We start from the raw sequence: 22,595 nt of genomic DNA, 5'->3' as shown, positions 1-22,595 counted from the left end.
TAAACGTCAGAGCCAATCAGTAATCCATTCTCAGTTTGAATGGTTTTCCCTTTCTCACTACATGGTATTTCAAAAAGTAAAATTAAGAACTAGATCATACTTCCAAACGTTTACTCTTTGCTGAACACTAAGCCATGTGTTTTGCAAATAACCTACTATGTACATTACATCACTATTATTTTCTTTTTCTTTTCTTTTGTGGTGCTAGGGAATGAACCCAGCACGTGCTCAGCAAGCACTCTGCCGATGAGCTATATCCCCATTCCACTATTATTCCCATTTAAAAGGTAAAGCAAGTGAGGCTTGAGAAGGGCAAGTAAGTTGCCCAAGACTCTTAGGACCCCACAGCCAGAACTCTTGGCTAGTTTGCTTCTGCAGTATTGGAAAAAAAGTCTATGGCTTTTAAATTGGATTTCAGTTTTGCTCTCAGATTTGTAAATAACTCTAGAAACAGAAGGAGCCTTCTTTTTTTTAGATTAGCCTTCAAGTGAGGGCTTAACAGCAATTGCAGAGGGGAAATGGTTGCTTCATTAACTCTCTCAACATATGCCTTTTACCTAACATTCATGGTGCTGCAGTGTTAGTAAGGATGTCTGAACTGGTCACCTGTCTTATGAATGAATGACTGTTGTCTGCATGATATATGAATATAGTCTGCATGAAAAAGCTTGTAAATGTTTCCCTGAGTGCTTCAAAAGAGAAGTGATTATCCTACCTTGAGCTCCATAAAAAGTAAATAATCACAAATGCCCTCACATTTCCAGGAGATAATGACCACTCCCACCATTCCCACCCACTGTCCATATGGTAGTAAACGTGCAGAAAGCTTACTGATTCAAGGCTTCTTCCTCAGAGTTCCCAACTGCATACCAGTGGTGTACATTAATGGATTTTTCTGTGGCTTCTAGGTATTTATCTAGTCAGAAGGAACCCAATCTCCTCCAGGTCAGCATCTGACCCCTCTCAGCTTTACAGGGGGTAGAATTAGTTTCGCACCACACTGGCATAAGTATGCAGATTTGTAAACTTAACTCAAAACCATTTACGTGGCACATACTGGATTCCTGCCTTAGGCCACATGCCTTTCCCAAAGGTTTTTTTTTTTTTTTTTCTGAGTTGATTTCCATTCACTGGTAATCAGTGATCCACGCATGCTCTCTTCCCCTTTGCAGTTACTGCACGTTGCAACTTAAATCCCTTTTCTTTCTTAAAGAGTTAAAGTTAGAGAAAAGTTGGTGAAAGAGGAGAGTGCTCGCAGCAGCCCTGAGCTTGCCTCAGAGTCCTTAGCTCAGAGGAGACATCAGCCGCTGTCAGTCCATTACCTATCCTTTCAGTCAGAAAACTCAGCCTTCGATAGGGTCGCGAGCAAAGCAGTGAGCTCTGTGAGACAGCCGAGCCGTGGCTACGTCCAGCCAGTGGACCCCGTACACACTGTCAAGCTGGTGACCGCAGAAACCCCAGAAAATACATCTGAGTGCAGCTGGGCAGGATCAGCCACCCCAAATGTCATACAGCCTTCCACCTCGAAGGTTCTAGAAGATGAGAAAAGAGATGCCCCAGTCCTTCATATTTCTGAATCTAAAGAAGAAGACGATGTGCTCTTCACTGAAGCTCTGGAGAAAAACCAGAAAACACTCTTGACCTTGGAGGAGGATGGGCTTGCAAGCAGTCACAAAGCCTCCTCTGGGAACGAAGACTTGGGGCAGCCGCCTGCTGTTAGCACAGTCTCCTTAGAACCTCAGAAGGAACCTCAAGTTCAGCTCCAGCCTGCTGAGAGAATGGGCCGAAGTGAAATGGTTTTGTATGTTCAGAGTGAGCCTGTGTCCCAGGAGGCCACACTAACCGGTCGCAAAAAGGGAGCACCTCCGAAGAAGCACAAGGTCCTTACCCGCTCGCTGTCTGATTACACGGGTCCCCCTCAGCTCCAGGCCTTGAGGTGTAAGGACCCAGCTCCAAAGCGAGAGCTGGAGCCACAGAGTTCCAAGACCGAAGGGCCCAGTGCAGAAGCTAGCATCCTGGACACCAAGGTCTCCGTTGCCCAGCTCCGAAATATGTTTCTGGAGTCTGCCAGAGCCAACAAGAAACCTGAACTGTAGGTGATGTTGCAAACGTCCTCCTGATGTGTCACTTGCACGTCCATGGCAGAATGACTCACTTCTCAACTTGTGTTGTGTACTGCGTTGAATCGTGTTAGCTTAGCTCACAAGTGTGTGCAGGGCAGACTGTACAGGAAATGGCTCACAAACTACCATTCTGCTTCAGCCTACTAATGGGGAGCTGGAGGAGTGGGTCTCGGGAATGCTCCACCTCCATCTGTGCATGGTAGAGGCATGTAGAGGGGTCTAGCAATCTGTGCCTTGACTCGCTGAGATGCCTAAACCTTTGTTTGCTTTATTCTCTTTCTGTCTTCCCGTTCCCCTGCTGTGTAATCTCTGCCCTGTGATTCTAAAAGCCAATCACGGGTTGAGAAGTCATCCGAAGGACTTGGCTTGCCTACCCGTATGGAACGGGAGAGAGGGTCCCGGAAACCAAGACGCTATTTTTCTCCTGGTGAAAGTAGAAAAACTTCTGAGCGATTTAGAACTCAACCTATAACCTCAGCAGAACGAAAGGAATCGGATAGGTAGGCATGACTCTGTGTAGTTCCATCGTATAGGAATGTAAAATAAAGAATGCAGGATTTTTACCAATCTGATGGTCCTGATGCTATTGACAAAGGATGTTGGTGATTCTATTACTCTTCTATCTAATCTATTAGGGATGTTTATTTGTCTTACTTAAATATATTTTAAAAGAAATATTGACCTTCTCAACAATATCACCATATGGTTTTAAATTACATTCAGATGGCAAGAAGAAACATTATTTTTCTTCATTTGAGGTTTTTAACTTCTTTCCACTCTTGTTCAAGTAGAATCCGAATTAAGTATTGACCAAGTTTTCAGTGAAAATAAGAAAGGAATTTTATATTCATTATACTCATTTTCAGGGTAAGATGTATTTAAGTTTCTACGTTATCATATGTTCTTTCATAGAAATGATAGTTTTGTCAAAAAATTTATCATGAGTCCTGTTTAATAACTTGTTTGTGATCCTGGGTTTTCTCCACGAAGTGTTCACTTGGCTGGGATTTTGTGTACACGCTTTCCACAGAGTCAGTTAACAACTATATGTGTGTGTATTCACAGCTAGGGTTGCTACCAGGATGATATTCTTTAAGAGAGGTCAATTGCATCTGTATTTTAACTTTTAATGTGATGTCTTATTTGGATCTTCCAATCCCACCACTAATTCATTGTTATTATTTGCTAACATTTCTTCCAGGTATACGTCAAGTTCAGAAATGCCAACTGTTGAAGGCAAGTATCCGTTTTCCTTTTTCTTCCTTCTTTCCGACCTATCCAAATTAGATTTAAAAAACAAGTTTGTTTTTGTTTTTGTTTTTGTTTTTTTTTACTTTTTTTGTGGGGGAGAATAAGACTATGGAAATTATTTATTTCTTACTTTCAAGCAAATGTGCTGTGAATATAATAAAACCTAGGAGAAATTTTTAATGGGTTTCCTTATTTTTGATGAGTTAAGAAAATCACAAAGTAAACAATATAGAAACAACTAATTTGAACCCAAGAAGCAGGTTTTTCTTGTTACTTGCTCCTATACAACAATAAGAGAAATCCCTTTCATAAAATCTATGCTTGAATCTCCATTGGTTAAATATCATCTGAACACGGTTTGGTTTGGTTTGGTTTGAATTACATTAGGAATTAGTTTCTTTTTACTGAACAGAAAAAATGGGCTAGTCCTAAGAGGAAAATATTCCCAGTTATTTTGGTTCACTTATGCTTGTTTTTAAGGGATTTCCAGATCGATCTTGGAAAATGGTCTAGAGACTTTTACATTTTGAAATGATGTTCAGTTTTTATTTCACGGCTTTTTACAGATGAAGAAAAGGTAGATGAACGAGCCAAACTGAGTGTTGCTGCCAAGAGGCTGCTTTTCAGGGTAAGATGTGCAGAAAAACTTGGTTAGAAATCATAACCCCTATAGAAGGAGACTCTCAAGGCTCTGGCTACTTCACATACTCTGAGAGCCCTAAAGTTCTCCTCATCTGGCCCACCTGTTGTTCTCTTCCTATGCTGTGTTAGTCAGCTTTTCATTGCTGCAACTAACTGCCTGAGACAATGAACTTAAAAAGAAAAAAAGTATGTTTTGACTCATAATTTCAGATGTTCCAGTCTATTATCAATTGTCCTATTGCTTTGGACCTGTGAAGAAGCAACACATCATGGTGGGTAGCATGTGGTGGAGGAAACTGCTTACCTCATGGCAGCAGAGATGAAAGAGAGGAAGAGAATGAGTCCCGCCATCCCTTTTTTAGGGCATTCCCTCCAATAACCTAAAACTTCCCACCAGGACCCACCTCTTGAAGATCCTACCACCTCCCGATAGTGCCAAGCTGGAGGGACCAAGCCTTTAACACATGGGCCATTGTGGAACATTTCAGATCCAAACTATAGCATATGCTTTGACTGATTCTGTCCCAGCTGTCCCAGCCTGACCCGTTCACTCCTGATGAGGATGCATGGTTCTCATTGCTCGGCCCTCCTGTGGATCTTAGAGGAGGACAGAGTAGAGACATTTCACTAGCCCGATTTCCTTTCCTTGGATTTAGAAGATTCCTCAGTGTTTCTAATCTTAGGAAATGGAGAAATCATTTGAGGAACAAAATGTCCCAAAAAGATGCTCGAGAAACCCAGCCGTGGAGCAAAGGCTGCGCCGCCTGCAGGACAGGTCTCACACCCAGCCCATAACCACTGAGGAAGTCGTCATTGCCACCACGTGAGTCTCCTGTGGGATGGCTTGGCCTCGGCTGTAAAGTCTCCTCTTGGTGGGGGTGAGAGGGGGAAGACTTAAAGAATTTTAGATAAAGATGAAGCAATATAACCAAGTTATGATAAGTGCATATGTGAATACGTTGCATGTACCCACTATTACTTATAATTATAAGGCATCAATTAAGACTTTTATTTTTTAAACAAGGAGACAATTGGGAGATAGGTTGGCCAAGAGTCACAGAGAAGTTGGTTTTTCAGGATTTCCTTTACTACTACCATCTCTCTAAGCTTTGTAATGAGATGCACCACTTATTGTAGCTCCTTGAAAAATATCGAGGAATTTTACCCATACAATTTGGGTTTTTGTCTCCATTTTTTATTTAAAATGTAAAACATGAAAGTAGATAAAAAAAAAATAATGAACCCCCAACTTTGGTGAACCATTGTCAACTCCTGTAGTCCCATCCTCTCCCCCTTTCCTCCTGCATTATTTTCAGGCAAATCCCAGACATCATTTCATCCATGAATATTTCACTATTTATCTCTAAAAGATAAAGATTCATTTTGTTTTTGAATAGTCAACAAGTATGTTTTTTAATTACTTGGAAGTTTGATGACTTTCCAAATCACAGGATGTCTCCTTTGAGCAATATGTTCCAGTATGTGCAGAATTAATTTCCCAAAGTAATTCATTCAGAGATAATGGCTTCAATCAAATGGAAATTTTTATTAATTTTTTAAAAATTGTTTTTGTGGGCATTGACATCCCAAAAGGCCTCATCAGTTTGTTAAGAGAAATTATTTTAGAGTTGTTGGTGTAAAATAAGAAACAGATACCCTTGGAAGCAAGACAGTAAATAGAGGAAGAATTAGCACCTTATAAGGCTCAGTGAAACTCCTTTGATATATCTGTAGCTTATATGAGGATACTAATTCTTTTGGGGTGAACTTTTTAATTTATTTATTTATTCAAATTTGTTATATATGACAGCAGGATGCATCTCAATTGATAATCACATATAGAGCACAATTTTTCATGTCTCTGGTTGTACACAAAGTAGAGTCACACCATTTGTGTCTTCATACGTGTACTTGGGGTAATGAGGACCATCTCATTCCACCGTCTTTCCTACCCCACTGCCCCCTCACATCACTTCCCTACCCTTTGCCCTATCTAAAGTGCCTCTATTCCTCCCATGCCCCGCCCCACCATCCCCATTATGGATCAGCATATGAAGAGATTAATTCTTTTTTTAAAAAGAGAGAGATTTAGAACACCATTCTAAAATGTGGCCATAATCTATTGATTTGCTGACAGCTGGATTGTTTTTTTTTTTAAATTGCTTTTTTCAACAAGGAGGTTTATGCTAAAGATGAAAGTAAATCTACAAGCCCTGTAGCTATACTTAGTCCATTTACTTTGGGCAGCCTCTTATTTTCTAAGTTTATAATTGCTTTTTGAGTTCGTTTATGTTTTTTTTCTAAAGTTATTAGCAAATAATTTGGTAAAATATTTAACATTTCTGAATTTGAAACCATGCTTTCTTTAATGCTTCTTTTCTTCTCTCTCCTTATGAATGTTCCTTCTTTGGCAATTGCTTGTAAAGTGAATCTATCGCTGCTTCGTGTTCTGGGGTCACCCAACCTGTAATGACGAGACTTCCTAGTCCTACTGTAGCTAGGAGCTCTGTGCAGCCCGCCAGGTACCGGATAGAAATAGCTGCGTGTGGCACCGGGTGCAAAGGTGCTGGGCAGCAGAAGCATCTGAAAGCCTCAAATGCCTTTCATTTGTTTGACAAACAAGTTGGGGCAGTGAGTTGTTCCCGGAATGTGTGGCATTTTGTTTTGTCATCCTGCAAGCTACTGATAATGTCATGTAGGCCTGCATGAGACAACACGTAGCCCATCTGTGTATGTCCTTTGTTGGCATTAGAATCGCACTAACTCACTTATCCATTTGTTTTGTTTCTGTTTTTTTATAAGAATGATCAGTCCTAAAATTTTTCATCAACTAAAATACTAGCCCTTAAAGATGAACAGAGAAATGGGCATCAGCATGAAAGTGGAGATTTTGATAAGACCCAGTTCTTTTAAGCATGGACACAAATACACATTAAAAATAATCCTCCCTGTTTTTAATTTACAGAGAGACAATGCCCTTATATTTTAGGATTGAGATAATAATTCATAGTGTCTGATCATAGATATTTTACTGTTACATTTCAAATTGTAGTGTTTTAAAATTATGCCCTTAAGCCATGTAAATATCCCCTTTGTTTTACTCCCATGGGCCAGAACAGAAAGGCTAAAAATAAGATTAAAAGAAGTGAAATGACAGTGTAGGAATGAACTGGCAGTACCCAGGAGCAAGGCTCTCAGGGAAGCAGGCTGTTGTCCTTCCAGCTTGTGGCACTCGGCTCAGGAAAGCCTCTAAGGCTCAAGTGGCCTTTCTCACCACCTCATTATACCTGGATACAGAGACTGCTCTTTGGTCTGGGACAGCCTGTGAGTCAGTGATTAACTGCAATGAAGACAGAATATGCTTCTTACTAGATGTGAGAATTAGATTTGCTGGTGGCAAAAAGGATATTGTCTTAAGAAACCATTAGAGAGTCACAGTGACCATGGAAGCCAAAGCCTTACTTTTCCTAACTGGAAGGTGGAGGGATTTATTATTATTATTATTATTATTATTATTATTATTATTATTATTACTGTTATTATTTGGGTGGGGATGCTAGGGATTGAACCCAGGACCTTGCACCTGCTAGGTAATTAATTGTTTTACCACCAAGTTCCATCCCCAGCCTTTGTTGGGAGGATTAATAATCACCTGAAATTTTATTCACTTTTAAAATTATTGAGAATGAGACTTTAGAACCTTTTAAAAGAACTGGTAGAGAAAGCTATAAGAGAAAATGCTACACAAAGGCAAATTAAAAATCTGTGTTGCAGATTCTGTTGTTGACAGATAACCATATTTCCAGTTATTTAAAATAAATAACTGGAAATGAAATGATGAAATGGTTACCTCCTGGACATCTTTGAAGAATATCTGTCCATGCCCTAGGTAATGCCTTCTGACTCCGTTAGCCTTAATTCTAATGACACTAATACATCTGTCTCAGAGTATGTCCTACCCAATTTCAGTTCCCTAAATAGGAAATTTACTGTTTAGAAACAATTCAGAACTAAAAATCTGCTTGCTGTAGAAATGCTAATTAATGCTAGTGTCCCAAGCCTACTGTGCTACTCACTGTCTTGTTTAATACCTAAGCAATTGCCTACCCTCGTCCTAAGTTTGTGTAGAGAAAAATAAGCCCTTTGCAAAATTAAGTGATACTTTGAAGAAAGCTAACATATAAAATTAGCAGTGGGTTTTTGTTGCTTTTCACCTACGTTCCTGACTTTCACTCCTTCCCTTTCAGATTACAGGCGTCTGTTCACCAAAAGGCTTTAGCCAGGGACGAGGCAAATGAGGGCAAAGATTCTGCTGAACCAGGAGAACCTGATTCCTCCACTCTGAGCTTAGCAGAGAAGTTGGCCTTGTTTAACAAATTGTCCCAGCCAGTCTCAAGAACTATTTCTACCCAAAACAGAATAGACATGAGACAGAGGAGAATGAATGCCCGCTATCAAACCCAGCCCGTCACACTTGAAGAGGTGGAACAGGTGAGTACACTGTTATTTCATTCTGGTGTGTGCATATGTTCTTAAAACGTAGCACAGTATACTCTTAGGTTGCTGATATAATTAAGGCAGTCTGCTAGCAAACTGTGTTATGGACAGGTAATTTGGTAATAATTTCATCCCTAAGAATTACGTTTCTCTTGTTTTTGTAATTTGCCTGCGAGATCTGAGTCCATTTTTGGAGACTATATATATATATTAAGGCCAACCTTCTTCCCCTCTCCCACCCCAGAAGTTTTGTTTGAGATGTATTATGGTTTATCACTGAGATAAGCAGTGAAATATACCAAATGTCGTATTTCAGTTTGTTTCAATCCAAAAACCAAAGTTTATGTATATATTGCTTTTCCACCGGTTTTTACTTTTTAACTGTGTCCTCCCAGGTGCAAAATGGGAAACTCATTCCCTTCTCACCTACTGTGAACACATCTGTGTCCACCATGGCCTCTACTGCCACCCCCATGTATGCAGGGGATCTTCGGACAAAGCCATCTGTTGATGACAGTACAGATACCACTGACTATAAGTTTCCTTCTTCGATAGAAAATGCAGACTCTCCAATAAAAGGCATTCTGAAATCACAAGCCTGGCAGCCTTTGGCAGAGGGTAGTGGGAGCAAAGGAGTGATGAGAGAATTTGGAGAGACAGAAAGCAAGAGAGCTTTGGCTGGAGACAGTGGTATTAAGAAGTACGGGTCCTATGAGGAAGCAGAACTCTCCTACCCTGTCGTTGGCAGAGTCAGGGAAGGGGATGGCCATAAGGACTCTAAATACCCTGTTCCAAGGAAAGGAAGCCTGGAACTAGCCAACCCCTACATCGCTCATCTTGATGAAGAACCAAAGGAATTTTCCACTGCCAAAAGCAGTGCACAAAGAAATCTGGACTTGAAAGACAGGCAGCCCTTTGAGGAAAAGGTGGACATGGAGAATGTCACAAAAAGGAAGTTTTCACTCAGAGGTAAATTACTACTGTTCCTCCAGTTTTCTATGACATCAGGGTTTTTAGTTTCTGCTTGATTTGTTGCATGTATTTGTGATTCCTTTTAACTAAATTATAAACGCAGTTCGTAACTAGTATGGATCAAAAGTGCAGTGTGAATCCTCTTCTCCCCTCAGACCTCTCTTCCCCTTGAGTCCAGCATGGTCAGTGGAGTGATTTTTTTTTTATTGATAAAAAAAAAAACATTTTTTTTTATCAATAAAAATGACTAAAACCCTTTCACACACCCTGGCTTACCTGGTAACTGGTGTCATTGACTCATACAACTGTCTTCTGAGGTGCTTAGCTCTCTTGACCCCTGTTATAAGTTGAAGGTCCAAAAGGTCCAGGGCTGGATAACCATAGGGAACAGGACTTTGAACTAATCTCTCATTTCTAGGCTCTTTCTTTCTACACCCCTGTTTGGAAGGCTAATAAACTCTACTGCATGGGACTTTAATCCTCTTTCTATGTTTGCATACAATGATTCTGTGTAAGTAAAGGTTTGGGCTTTTGAGTACAACACACTTAAAATATCAAAGTATTGTTTGGGAGAAGTAGAAACATCCCATGGTGTGTAATGAAAACTAACATCCTGGGTCTTGTGCCTAGGAGACAGATGGATCTGCTGTGCGGAGCAATCCACCAGGAAGTTTGATTTTCTCTCAGAGTATAGCTGCAGATTTGCATAAACCCAAGTGCACTGGGTGACGTGCCATGTGCCCACGGATTAACTCCAGGGCTGTACTGTTGGGAGGTGAAGAGCTGGAGGAATGTCAGCTGGAGGAGTAATGCTGATGTCGCTCCTTTTCTCCCAGCCTCAGAGTTCGGGGAGCCTGCTTCTGAGCAGACAGGGATAGCTGCTGGGAAAACTGTTGCTCAAATAGCAACCCCAGGGTCCTGGAAGCAGGAAGATTCTTCAGAACATCTACAGGAGAAGTACTACAAGAATCCATGCACCATGTTTGCTGTAGGAGAGACCAAAGCGCCCATGGAGGAAGGCATCCTTGATTCGCCTAGCAAAACCATGTCAATTAAAGAAAGGTAATAAGAGTTAATGACTGGAAGTAATTCTATGGGGAAGGAGCTGACAACTGGTTGTAGAAAAAGATCTGGGTAATGGACCAAGATGAAGTCAAGAATTCAATTACATTTGAGAATATTCTGTGATATTAGGATAATTCTGGAAAATCAAGATGTTTGAGAGTGAATTGCCTTTGCCCAGAGCCTGGTTTAGCAATGCTGATAGGCTTCCAGTTCCAGACTCCAATGAAAAAACAAACAGAAAAGATTTTTCATTGCTTTATTTATTTGCAGTAGCCATTTCTTTTATTATGTTAAATTCTTGGATTATCTAGGGATGGGAGTTGAGTTCTTGGCTCTTTCTGTTTCAGAGACACATGGTTTGAACCAAATGCACAAACCACTTCTGATTGTAAAATAATTACAGAGGGAATGAGGATAAATTAGTACATAGAATCTACAGCTTTGGAATTAGAATCTAACTCTTTTATTTATAGAAAGTAAGATGAATGACTTTTCTTAACAGCATTTATTTAGAATCCATATCTCCCAACAACTCACAAGCTCAGGAGCAAATCAAGAGTCTTATGAAAGCTCTGCAAATGTTCTACCAGTGAGCTACACCCCCTGCCCTAGAAATTTTATATCAGGTAATAGCTCTGAACAGATTGCATTTGAGTACCAGATAACACTGTAGCCTCATTTCATTCAAAAGACTGATATGTTTGAGAGAATATATTTAAACAGGACATATACAAAGAGTAGAAACTAAATCATTTTAGGCTGTATTTTTCTTATTAGCCTTTAGACACAGTTGAGTTACGGTATTAAGAAAAGAAAAAAAATACAATAGTGTTAGGAAAACTGGATTAGGAAAAGCTACATCAACTTCCTGGTATAACTAGCAGAGCTGTTTCCACTGTCTGTTCCTGTGATTCTGTCCACCTGGACCCCTCCTTGGCAACCCCGACCAAAGGGAAGTTCTCTGGCTTTGTCAGGCACGGATCACTCTTATTTTTCTAGATATCTCTCATGATGCCTAAGATTATATGTCTAACCACAATGAAAATTCTATTTTTCAAGATAAGCTTTTCAAACATTATTCACCAAAGTTTAAATGGATGGAGCCTTTTTCAATTGACAAATTAATAAGATTTTAAATCTTCTTGATTTTTCACCCTTACTTATTTAAAATCCACAACAAACAAGTCCTAGTAGGCGAAAGGGGAACAGGGGAAGGCACTGATGGGATTAGTTAATAGGAAGAGTAATGTCTTGAATGAGGGACACAGTTTGGCTCATCTTGGCATCTTTATAAAAACCAGGCTTGCTGGGCACAGTAGCACGTGCCTTATAATCCCAGTGAGTCAGGAGGCTGAGGCAGGAGGATTGCAATTTCATAGCCAGCCTCAGCAATCTAAAAAGGCCCTAAGCAACTTAGCAAGACTTTGTCTCTAAATAAAATATTAAAAAGGTCTGGGGATGTTTCTTAGTGGTTAAGTGTCCCAGGGTTCAATCCCTCTTCCAAAAAAAATAAGCCACACATTTGATCCCAGAGATTTAAGTATTAAGGACTAGTCAGGTGAAGAGGAAGAGATATAATTTAAGGGAAATAGTGATAAATATCATATTCTGTTGTATTCTAGATCAGAAAATATTTGTTAGGTAAAATTCCAGTAGCAAATGCTAATATCATGCCATCATCTTTCAAAGGCTTCTAAAGGAGGACTCCTCTTATGCAAGTATCTTCTCTCTGTTGGGATGTAGGACTTTTGATGAAGAAATTTTGTGTCTATCCTCTATGCAATAATATTTCTTGATTTACTTGCCTTTCTTTTTTTAAGCAAATTTGAGTTGATCTGTATTTTTCTGAATGCAGTTTTAATCCTAAGGTAGAATTCTCATTTTTAAAACTGTGAAGTACTGTAAAGGTGCAGCTTCTGACCCCTGGCTTTGTGGACATCTGAGAAGTTCAAGGGTAACTGTAAGATTTCTGTGAATGTGTGTGCTGTGTACCTGCCAACTACTAGGAGCCCTAATTTACCACAGTCCTGAAGAGGTTCCTGATCCCAGTCAGTTCAGAATCCTGATAGTTAGGAATGCTTTAAAAATATTCAGTTGGGCTGGGGTTGTGGCTCAGTGGTAGAGTGCTTGCCTAGCATGCACGAGGCACTGGGTTTGATCCTTAGCAAACATAAATGTAAAATAAAAGATATTGTGTCCACCTTAAAAAAAAACTAAAAAAATTTTTAAAAATTAAAAAAATATATTTAGCTATTCAGTTGAATGGTTTAAAAAGTGCATTTTTTTAAAAAAAGATGAGGAAAAGTGGGGATATAGCTCAGTGGCAGAGCACTTTTCTAGCATGAGTGAGGCCCTGAATTCAATCCTCAAGACCCCACAAAAAATAAATGAGGACCACCTTATTCAGCAGATATGCTTATAATGGATTTTGATAAAGCAAAATATATTGAAATATATTGCCAGGGATCATTTCCCCCTTACCTTGACAGTACTTTTATTCTTTCTTTGTTGGAAATACCAAGCAGTCCATCCATGATAACTGCCCCCCAAGTGGGGCTCTAATTCTTCCCTTTTGTTAAAGCAAAATGACCAAGTTTGACCTATTTCAAATAAGAATGTCATTCATATGTCTGTTGGGGCTTTTTTTTGTCTTGGGGTGACATATGCCCACAGGACTTTTAAACCTTACTCCAACTCCTCCCGAATGTCTCATTATGCCTAATTATGCTCATCAGTCCCAGCAGCCTTTAGGACCATGGTAGTGACAGGACTGACCCCAGGGGCTGGTCTCACCCCTTGTACCTGTGAACAGCTTGCCTCCTGTTCAGTTAGGTGTTTTAGCAGCTGTGTTTGTTCTAACTAGGAGAATATATGCCAAGGGAACAGAAATTCTAGCCAGAAAGACTTCACTCTCCCTCTGTATTAATTTTCTCAGTTCACATGTTCTTTACATGTCTTCTTAAAAATTTCACTTTTATTTTCAAATTTGAACTTCTAAGAAATAGAGCCTGGCATCTGCAGATTTCCATGATCCTATCTTCTAACTTACTGTACCCTCAGGTGTGCAGTTCTGTCGTCCTAAATCTTCTGGCATTGGCCTCCTTCCTGTTGGGGACTTGACTCTATGGAGTTCTCCACAGGAGTGTCACCAAGTATCCTGAGCTTCCCTTGGCATTTCACTTGAGGTATCTCATTTGCTGTTCTAGAGGAAACAGCAGTATCCCTATCTTGTAGAATAAATGGGTAGAAACGAAGGAATTATAGAAAATCCTCCATATGCTTCCATTTTAGAATGTTTTGGTGCTCACAGAAATATATCTCCAGGTTCCTTTCCTTTACCTTTTCTGACATCTAGAATGCCAAGCTTGAACCATTAATCAACAAAGAACTTAGAATGCAATCTCCTGTTTTTCCATTGGGTCAATAAAAACCACCAGTTTATAACTGCCCAAATGATTTAAATTGTCCAAGTTCCATTGGGAACTTCGTTGGTAAGTACTGTGAGCCACATAATTCTGTTTCTTAGGGATAAAAACCTTTGGTATCTGTTAAAAAGCATATTGGGCCTTGAGAAATCTTATTTCCACGATTTCTGAAACTACTTTATCTGAACTCTCATACTGAGGGTTGTTGGGTCAGGGGAGATAAATGAAAAGGGGGGGAAAGAGCCATCCTGTCACCTGAGGAAATTGTTAGAGTATAAGGACTTAGTGAATTCCTTAGAATGTTGAAGGAGCTGCCCATGTCTATCCCCAGCCTCGGAGGGCCAGCTGGGGTCCCCTGAGTTCTCCGCGTGCCCCTCCACCACCTTCTGCACCCCACTCAGCTAGAGGTGTATTTGTGTCTCCCCAGCAAGCTCCAGGTTCTGACCTCCAAAGGCCCCCCAGATTGATGTGAATAAGGACAGATAGAGGTATGATTTGCCTCTGCCCCCTCTCCTTTTCTCATCTTTAATTTGTCCTTCTTTTCGTCTATTTTCTGTAGTTATTTATATAAAGGAAAGAGGTTGTGGAGGCTGAATGTCCAAGACCTAGCTGTGTCTGGCAAGGGCTTCACATAACATGACAGAAGTTGGAAGGGGACCCAGGACTGTGTGGAAGAGGCAAAGCAGTAGGGGCAGCCTTGCTTTATAGCCACCACACTTAGGGTAACTAATCCAGTCCCAAGAGAGGATGCAGGGAGAAAGACATTAATTCCTCTTAAGACCTAATTTCCCCTTAAAGGCCCACCTCCCAATACTGCCACATGGCAACCAAATTACAGAGTTCCAGAGAGGATAGACCATATTCAAACCATAGCAGTTTTTCTTTTCAAAGATATATTGGGGACTAGGAGTGCAGCTCAGTGGTAGAACATTCCCACAGCCCTGGGTTAAGTCCCAGCATCAAGTAAATAAGTAATAAATAAAAGATATTATTGGTTAACTCTGCCAACCTGCACACTAGTCACGATCAAAATCTAGTATAACTAACTAATCAGTGCTTTTGAGCTCTGTTGGACATCTCTTAGGTGCCTGTGTTTCTTTGAAATAAGGGAAAATTTCTAAAGAGAAAAAAAAAAACAGAAACAACACCATATTAGGGACACACGTTTTCTTGTCCCATGTTTGACCCAGTCCTTACTTTTATGAGCCTGAAAAACTTGTTCTGACCAAGCAGGGCTCACAGGCCAGAATTCCCTGCTGAAAAAGTGTGGGCTGCAGCAAGAGGAGCAGACATTTCCTTGGGCAGCCTGGCAAACACATGTCATGTTGGCCCTGGGCCATGCCTTGGGGTTCATAGGCTAATGCAGTGCCACTCACTGGCTCCACAGCCTCAGACTAAGCAGATGCCCACGCTGTCCACATTGCAGCCTTGCAAATAGCACTTGGACTTGGCAGATGTTAAAAGCACTGACAGTTGTTTGAATTGCACAGGCTGGAATTTATGTCATGTGTAGGCCCAGACGTTGAGCCCTCTCCAGTACATGGCGGTCTGCAGTGAGTTGGAGGGCCGGGAGACTGCAGGGGGAGAAAACACATTTAGAAAGATCCCCCGCCCTCCTCAGCTTGTTGAACACCAAGTAGGAAATCTAAAGGGACAGGAATCATGAGTTTAACTTACAGTGTGTGTCATTTTGAAGTTATTCATCATTAGTACTCTGTAGGCTAGGGCTGGGTCCAAGTACCATGTGGGCTCAATTGAAGCACAGTTTCTTCCATATTATTTTGGTTACTTTGTAGTCTTTGGAAGACCATGATGATGACCTTGCCAGCACATCTAGAAGCAAAATTTCAGGGGTTTGGAATGGAAGAATTCTTTCAAGGCCATCATGGGAAGGGTGGGGAGAATATTATAAGAAAGCCAGAATACCGTGCTATTCCTGAAAGAGTAAAGCGAACCGTCTCTGATCAGCTGATGCACTAATGGAGTGAGAAAAGCTGTCCATGGGGGACAGGGTTTGGAATCACACCTCCTGCTCCAATAAGATGCAGTGGGACCTCATTCCACAAAGCCCTTTTCCCATGTATACAAATGTGCCCTCTCTGAGACAGGAATAACAACATCCTCTTTCTTAGAGATTCTTGCATAGATCAGCAGAGTGTAAGGTGGACTATAAAGTCATTCCAGATTCCTCAATTTGTTTTTCTCTGAATCAGTTCCATACTCCTCAAACCAGCCACCAGGGAAACCACACTATTATTTAGATGGTATTGTCACTGCTCCAAACATTTGGCAGCTTCGTTTTGAGAAGGTCCTCAAAAATCATACCCGGTTATTTTTAAGAACCTCAATTTGTGAGGATGAATTTGACAACTTTTGTTTCTCTTAAATCATTTGGAATCCAACGCGGTTAACAAGGTGTTTAGTCAAGATAAATAATTACTGGTCTGAGTCAAAGGTGAGGTTGGAGACAGAAGCTGATTCAGTTTAAAGGAGAGCATCAGTGAAATGGATGTTTCCTTCTTAAGGGAGTGTTTCCTTCTTAATGTGGTTATTAAAGTACTGACATTCTTACTTTTTTGAAAGTCTCATTTATTGATGTTTTGAGACCTTTGAAAGCTCTAGTGCAGAATCCAGATACTAATTATTTCTTTCAGTAATTTGAGTTTGTGAGATTCTATTTCCATACTAGAATAAAACTGACTCATCCAAAATAATTGGAAAAGAGATAAATTTTAGTCATCATCTAGTAGGAAATGCAGATTAAAACATTTAATGGAATTTAGATATTGTGTCCAAGTTCATGAACTTGCCCTTGCAGCCTGCAGAGTGCTCCCAACATTGTAGAATATAAGACTAAATGGGATCTTGAGCTATGTGAGACCTGCCTTTTCTACCTGTTTCATTGAATGAGCACTTGAGATCTGCTGCCACATAGCAGAAACATAGTAGAAACAAAGAAAATAAAAGGGAAGAAAAAGAAAACAAAGTGAGAGATTTGGGGACAGGGATAGGTCCAAAGTTTGAAGTCCTTCCTCTTTCAGGCAGTTCTTTGCTTTATGTCCTACTTTCCGTTATTTGACTGGATGACTAGAAAGTATAGAGTATGATTATGGACAGATTTTTTAGATATAAATTTTTTTTGTTTTTTTGTTTGTTTGTTTGTTTGTTTTGTGTGTGTGCTGGAAATTGAACCCAAGGCCTCATGCTGGCTAGCAGCACACTCCGCGGAGCTACATCCCAGCCGAGAATTCTTGTTTAAGTAACACTGAATTTGTTTTCTCGTTTGTTAACAATACTTATCACAGAATATATTTTATCCCATTTCATACTCAGATACTTTACAGAATCAGGAAAGTTAGCAGCAGAAGGGCCTTTAGAGATTTTCTTGTCCAGTTTCTGATAAGACAAATCAGGATAGGAAGCAGCATCCTTGAACGGAGATAATAGCTCGTGCAGCTTGACAGTGTCACTGTTTATGCGGTGCCCATTAGGCTGGGCCCAGAGAAACCGAGGTCTAGTCTTTTTTTTTTTTTTTTCTTAATTTTAAATTGTTTGAGCATCAGCTCCAATAAATTTAATGATCACTGCCTTTTTGCCTTTTATCTTTCCCATGTTTGTTCAACTTAGATGCCTAAGATTAACTCAGTTATTTTAATACAGTTAGCTGAAACAGCCTCATGTTCATGAATGTTTCTTTTCCGATATTATAATATCTAAGCTGCTTTATGGCAAGTCACATCATAGTTGAGCTAAAGTAGGTCAGATAACGATCTCAGTTAATTAGATTCTTTTTTTGTATATATCTTTCCCTTGAGAAAAGTTACAGTAATAATTTTTTAAGTGGGGTTTATAGAAAATAGTTTTTTGTATTAAGATGCATTGGAAAAAAACAAGTTCATTTGGAGGAAAAAAGAACGGGGCCTAGAATACAGGAAGAGAAACAATTATAAACATCATAATTTATCTTTGAAATGCATGATATTATGTTATTTTCAGTGTTTTATACCTTGATGTTTTTAAACACATTTCTGCAATATTTTTTGCATAGAACTAGTTTTCCTGATTTAGTGTTATTTCATCATATGTCCAGAATGGGCCACTAGAAGACATTTTTCTCTGAGGATGGTGACTTTTTTTTTTTTTAAATCTGTTTCTTGCTCTCAACCCAAGGTCAAGGAAAAAGCAGAGATATTCCTTTGCTGAAATGATGGTGCATCTTTAGGACCATCTTGGAAAAGAGACTTTACTACGTTTTCAGAGTTTGGTGCTGAATTCTTGGCATGTTTTCCTCCTAGATTGGCACTGTTGAAGAAGAGTGGTGAGGAAGACTGGAAGAGCAGAATTAACAGAAAGCAGGAGTATGGCAAAGCATCTGCCAGTGACAGCCTGCACATCCAGGAAGTGGAACAGTCGCTGAAGAAGAAGGTAAGGCTTCCGAGTTAGGAGAAAGCGTCTTCGCTAACATCACGCTTGCAAGTGCGTCAGGTGGAACAGCATGTGGAGCTGCACGGATTCCTGCTCTGTGGAACGTGAGCACTTTCTTGTCTTTAGGGTGCACGCTCCATCTGTCACCAAGCTGCTAACATTGATCAAAAGGTCAAGCCTTGAGATGTTATAGAATCAGTAACAGCACCACACATAGTACGTCAGCAAGCAAGTGCCTAAATTTTAAAATATGTACACAGCTCAAACCTTCTTAAGTGAAATCTGGCTTTAGAATGTGATTAAGGCTTTCCAATGAAAAACTTTAATTCACCACTAACAGCTTGTAAGTTGCATATAAAAACATGGACTTGAATTTCCCATGCGGAGATTTAAGACCTATGTGTAAAAAATAAGGACATAATTGTGGCCTGCAAGTACATTCTTTAAAATTTTAAGCCTATTTCATGATGAGGAGGTATGCCTTTTATTGAGAATGTTCAGCAATATATGTTACAAGCTTAAATAAAATCAAATCATGCATGGTGATCCATACTAGAAGCATTTCGTATGCGAGGATATTGCTGGGTTGTTAGATTAGAAATGTATGATGACCAGCCTTTGACCTCAGGCTTTCAAAGCTGATGGTGACTTCCCTGCTGGCTGACCCTACCATTGCAGTGTGCTTACTGCCTCTAGGGGAAATGATGCAGCTGAGTCACGCCCACTGGCCAAGTTCCAAGATTTTAAGTCTTCAAATAGAAAAGAGAAGAAAAAAAAAATGTTCCACTTAGTCAATCATTTGAACCCCTTCTCTCTCTAAAACAAGCATCTGAAGCTGGGTGCAATGACCTTTAGTCCCAAGCTACTCAGGAGGTGAAGGTCAGAGGATCACCAGTCCAAGAATTCGAGACCTGCCTGAGCAACAAAGAGAGACCCTAATTCAAAAATAAAACTATGCATCTGTGGAGAAGAGAAAGTATGACTTGACCTTTATGTGTTAAGAAACTTACATAAAAATGAGAAGATCCAGAACATTGAGTCAGGGGCTCTGACAGACACTATTTTATTTAGTACTTCTTTTTTCTTTGTTGTCTGTTATTTTTTGTACTGAAGATTGAATTCAGGAGTGCTCTACCGCTGGACTACATCCCTAACCCTTTTTATTTTTTACTTTGAGACAGCGTCTTGCTGAATTGCCAAGACTGGCCTCAAATTGGGGTTTTAGGCATGCACCACTGAACCTGGGTTATGTACAGAACTTCTATGTCTACATAGGTGACACTGGAGTGGAAATTGAATTCTTTTTTAACACATGGTGTTAAAGATAATGTCTGAAGATGTTTAATTCTCAGCCATGTGTGAAGTTCTCAAGTATAACTGGACACTAAAAAGTATCTGAGTTCCCTAGCTGGAGACATACATGGTGTTAAAGATAATAACCAAAGACATTCAATTCTCAGCCACTTGTAAAGTTCTCCCTCTAATTAACTAGATATTTAAAAGCATACATATGAAATCTAGATTAGGTAAAAGAAAACTTGATCCCTCAAATAATATATCCCCAGGGCCTACAAACTTTATTTTTTAAAAAATCTTGGGGCCAGGGGTAAAGCTCAGTAACAGAGCACTTGCCTACTATGCACGAGGCCCTGGGTTCAATTCTCATCGCCACAAAAACAAAGAACCTTAAAATCACTGGTTTAAAAATAACACACACTTGTAATCCCAGCAGTTTGGGAGGCTGCGGCAGGAGAATGGCAAGTTTGAGTGAAGCCTTAGCCACTTGGTAAGACCCTGACTCAAAATAAAAAATAAAAATGATTGGGAAAGGGACTGTAGCTCAGTGGGAAAGCACCCTGGGTTCAATTGCCAGTACAAAAATAAAACAAGCTGGTCCTGTGGTATACACCTATAATTCCAGCTACTTAAGAGGCTGAGACAAGGAGGATTGCAAGTTTGGGGTTAGCCTGGGCCACTTAGTGAAATCCCATCTCAAAATTAAAAAAAAAAAAAAAAAGAATTAAGATCTGTAATTGCCACTCAGTGATAGAGTGCTTGCCTATCTTGTTCAAGGCCCTGAGCTTCATACCTAATACCACAAAAAATAAAAATCAAAAACCTTAAGATGGACCTCATTAGAAAAGCTGTCAACTAATATGTGATAGCACCAAGCAGCGTCAGATATCTTGTTCATCATTTTAAAACATGCAGAGAGTCCCCAACCCTTCCCTAGCAGACTGTCTCCTATAGCCAGGTGAATATAACAATGAAGCTAAGAAGCAAAAGGTGAGATAGATCCCTGTGGATGGTGAAGTGTGCTACAACCCTCCTTAGGAGAGTGAGGGTGACCTTAGGCAGTAAGTACCAGAAGGGTGTGGGGAAAGGAAGAACCTGGACTGTCCAGACATATAGCTAAGATTGCAAGAAGGCAAGAGATGCCAGGTTGTTTGGGGAGTAGAAAACCCAGTGACACAAAGCACTGGGACTTGAGCACCTTGTGGGCTTGAGTGTGACATGCTGCCAGGCTCATGGATGCCACCAATTCTCTAGCCACAGTGAATTTACTATTCCTACTCCTTCTCGGTGGCCTACTTCACTTTGGGCCCCAGACAATAAGCTCTTTGAAGTTAAACTAAGTCAATCTGTTTTAGGCCTTTGCTACACTCATTGGGAAATCTCAAGTTCTGTTGAGGTCAGGTTGTTTTCAGGTGGCCCCTGACAACCCCCCGGTTCATTTCATCCCAAGAGCTGGCTGTGCACTTCAGGCACACTTTGACAGCCCGCAGATGTGGTAGGCCAGGTGCGTTAGACCTGGGCTATCATGAGACTCCCCACACACAGCTAAGGAGTGCTTGAGAAGTGCCACTGCTTGCCTATCTAAATGTGCCCTTGGAGAAAGAAAGATGTGGATAACATGCACATGAAAATGGGCGCTTGCTGCATGGGGTAGATCTAGGCTCACCATGGAGAGCTGCTCAGCAGAGGGAGTAGGGAAATTTCCATCTTTACCACCCAGGGTAGAAAGGAGCGGATCTTACAGTCAGCTCATCACTTACTTCCCAATTTCTGAATTCATCAAACAGCGCATATCATGATTACCAAACATTTTAGAGCTTGTCATCCTTCTGTGTGCAATGAGTGTAGAATGTGGGAATGTAGAAGGGGAAGGACCTAGAGTTGAGGACTCTGTAAGTCACTCCATTGCTCCTGTGAAAATCCACGACACACAGAGGTCCAAGGAAAATACCATGGGAGCCACACAGATAATGCAAATGTTTAAAAAACAAAATAGAAAAGGATGCCCAGACAATCTGTAATTGTTTTGTTTCTGTCAAGGGTGTTGTGCCAAAAGAAATTGAGGCATCTCGATTTGAAATCCTGTATAGTAATATTGTTTATATTTATGGACCATAAATAGCTTTGGAAGAACTAGTTTTCCTTTCTGTTCTGAAATTTCAGTCATCCCAGAGAACATGGAACTAAGCAACAGTTCCTTGCTTTCCATCCCAAGAGCTGGCTGTGCATTTCCAATCTAAATCAGGATTCATGACTTGGAGGTTAAGAGCACTAATTATTTACCTAGCTAGCTCTGTCATTTCTTATGAAAAGTCACTCAGGTTCCTGGTTTCTACCTCTCTCTCTTGCCACCCTTCTTTTTCTTTTTCCTACACTTGGTTTAGTCTAAGTTAGTGCTAACCTGACTTACACATTTTTACTTCTTGTAGCATATAATTAGTTCTAATGATAGTAAAGCCATTTGGATTGTAAATTTGGCCAGGTCCTCCCTGAATGGAATGTGTGCACTTGAGCATGGATTATGTCCAGTTTCCTCCAGAGTAACTCATTCCATCAGAGAGAGAAAAAAAGAAAGAAACGAGACAAAGTCATAAAGAAGTGATTTGGCAGGAGTCTGTTACAACTAAATTACAGTTCTTTATTTTCACCCAATAATTATTTTAAGTTCCAAACACATTTCAATCTATTCAACATTACAACATACGTATGATTCCCATGTCCTCTTGTTAAGATAATCATAAAAAAAAAAAAAGATAATCATCCAGTGTATAAGACCTTTCCAGGAATTTAAAAAACCTTTACAGAATTGGACACTGAAAACCTGCACCTATTTCTGAGTCCCAGATGAGGACTGGATATCTGGTACTATGCTATCTCTAAAACAAGTGCTTGAAAATTC

The 22,595-nt window shown here is 40.2% G+C and overlaps 1 protein-coding gene across 15 annotated transcripts in view; it reads left to right on the top strand.

Annotated features, from left to right (window-relative positions):
* The window catches only part of Svil (supervillin), a 225,616-nt gene that overhangs the window by 159,059 nt on the left and 43,962 nt on the right, over window positions 1-22,595 (top strand). For 7 of the 15 annotated variants that reach the window (XM_076831667.1, XM_076831665.1, XM_076831666.1 and 4 more), the window contains 10 exons: window positions 1,214-2,092; window positions 2,453-2,623; window positions 3,325-3,359; window positions 3,941-4,002; window positions 4,700-4,839; window positions 6,443-6,538; window positions 8,264-8,507; window positions 8,909-9,482; window positions 10,322-10,547; window positions 18,271-18,400. In XM_076831667.1, the coding sequence (XP_076687782.1) occupies window positions 1,214-2,092; window positions 2,453-2,623; window positions 3,325-3,359; window positions 3,941-4,002; window positions 4,700-4,839; window positions 6,443-6,538; window positions 8,264-8,507; window positions 8,909-9,482; window positions 10,322-10,547; window positions 18,271-18,400 (2,557 nt within the window). The remainder of the gene's footprint in view (window positions 1-1,213; window positions 2,093-2,452; window positions 2,624-3,324; window positions 3,360-3,940; window positions 4,003-4,699; window positions 4,840-6,442; window positions 6,539-8,263; window positions 8,508-8,908; window positions 9,483-10,321; window positions 10,548-18,270; window positions 18,401-22,595) is intronic. The other 8 variants (XM_076831674.1, XM_076831673.1, XM_076831672.1 and 5 more) reach the window with 4 other exon arrangements.

This window comes from Callospermophilus lateralis, chromosome 13 (genome assembly GCF_048772815.1).
Source record: "Callospermophilus lateralis isolate mCalLat2 chromosome 13, mCalLat2.hap1, whole genome shotgun sequence".
Lineage (NCBI taxonomy): Eukaryota > Metazoa > Chordata > Mammalia > Rodentia > Sciuridae > Callospermophilus > Callospermophilus lateralis.
The sequence above is the reverse complement of the archived record's forward strand: the minus strand, read 5'-3'. Positions and strand labels throughout refer to the sequence as shown.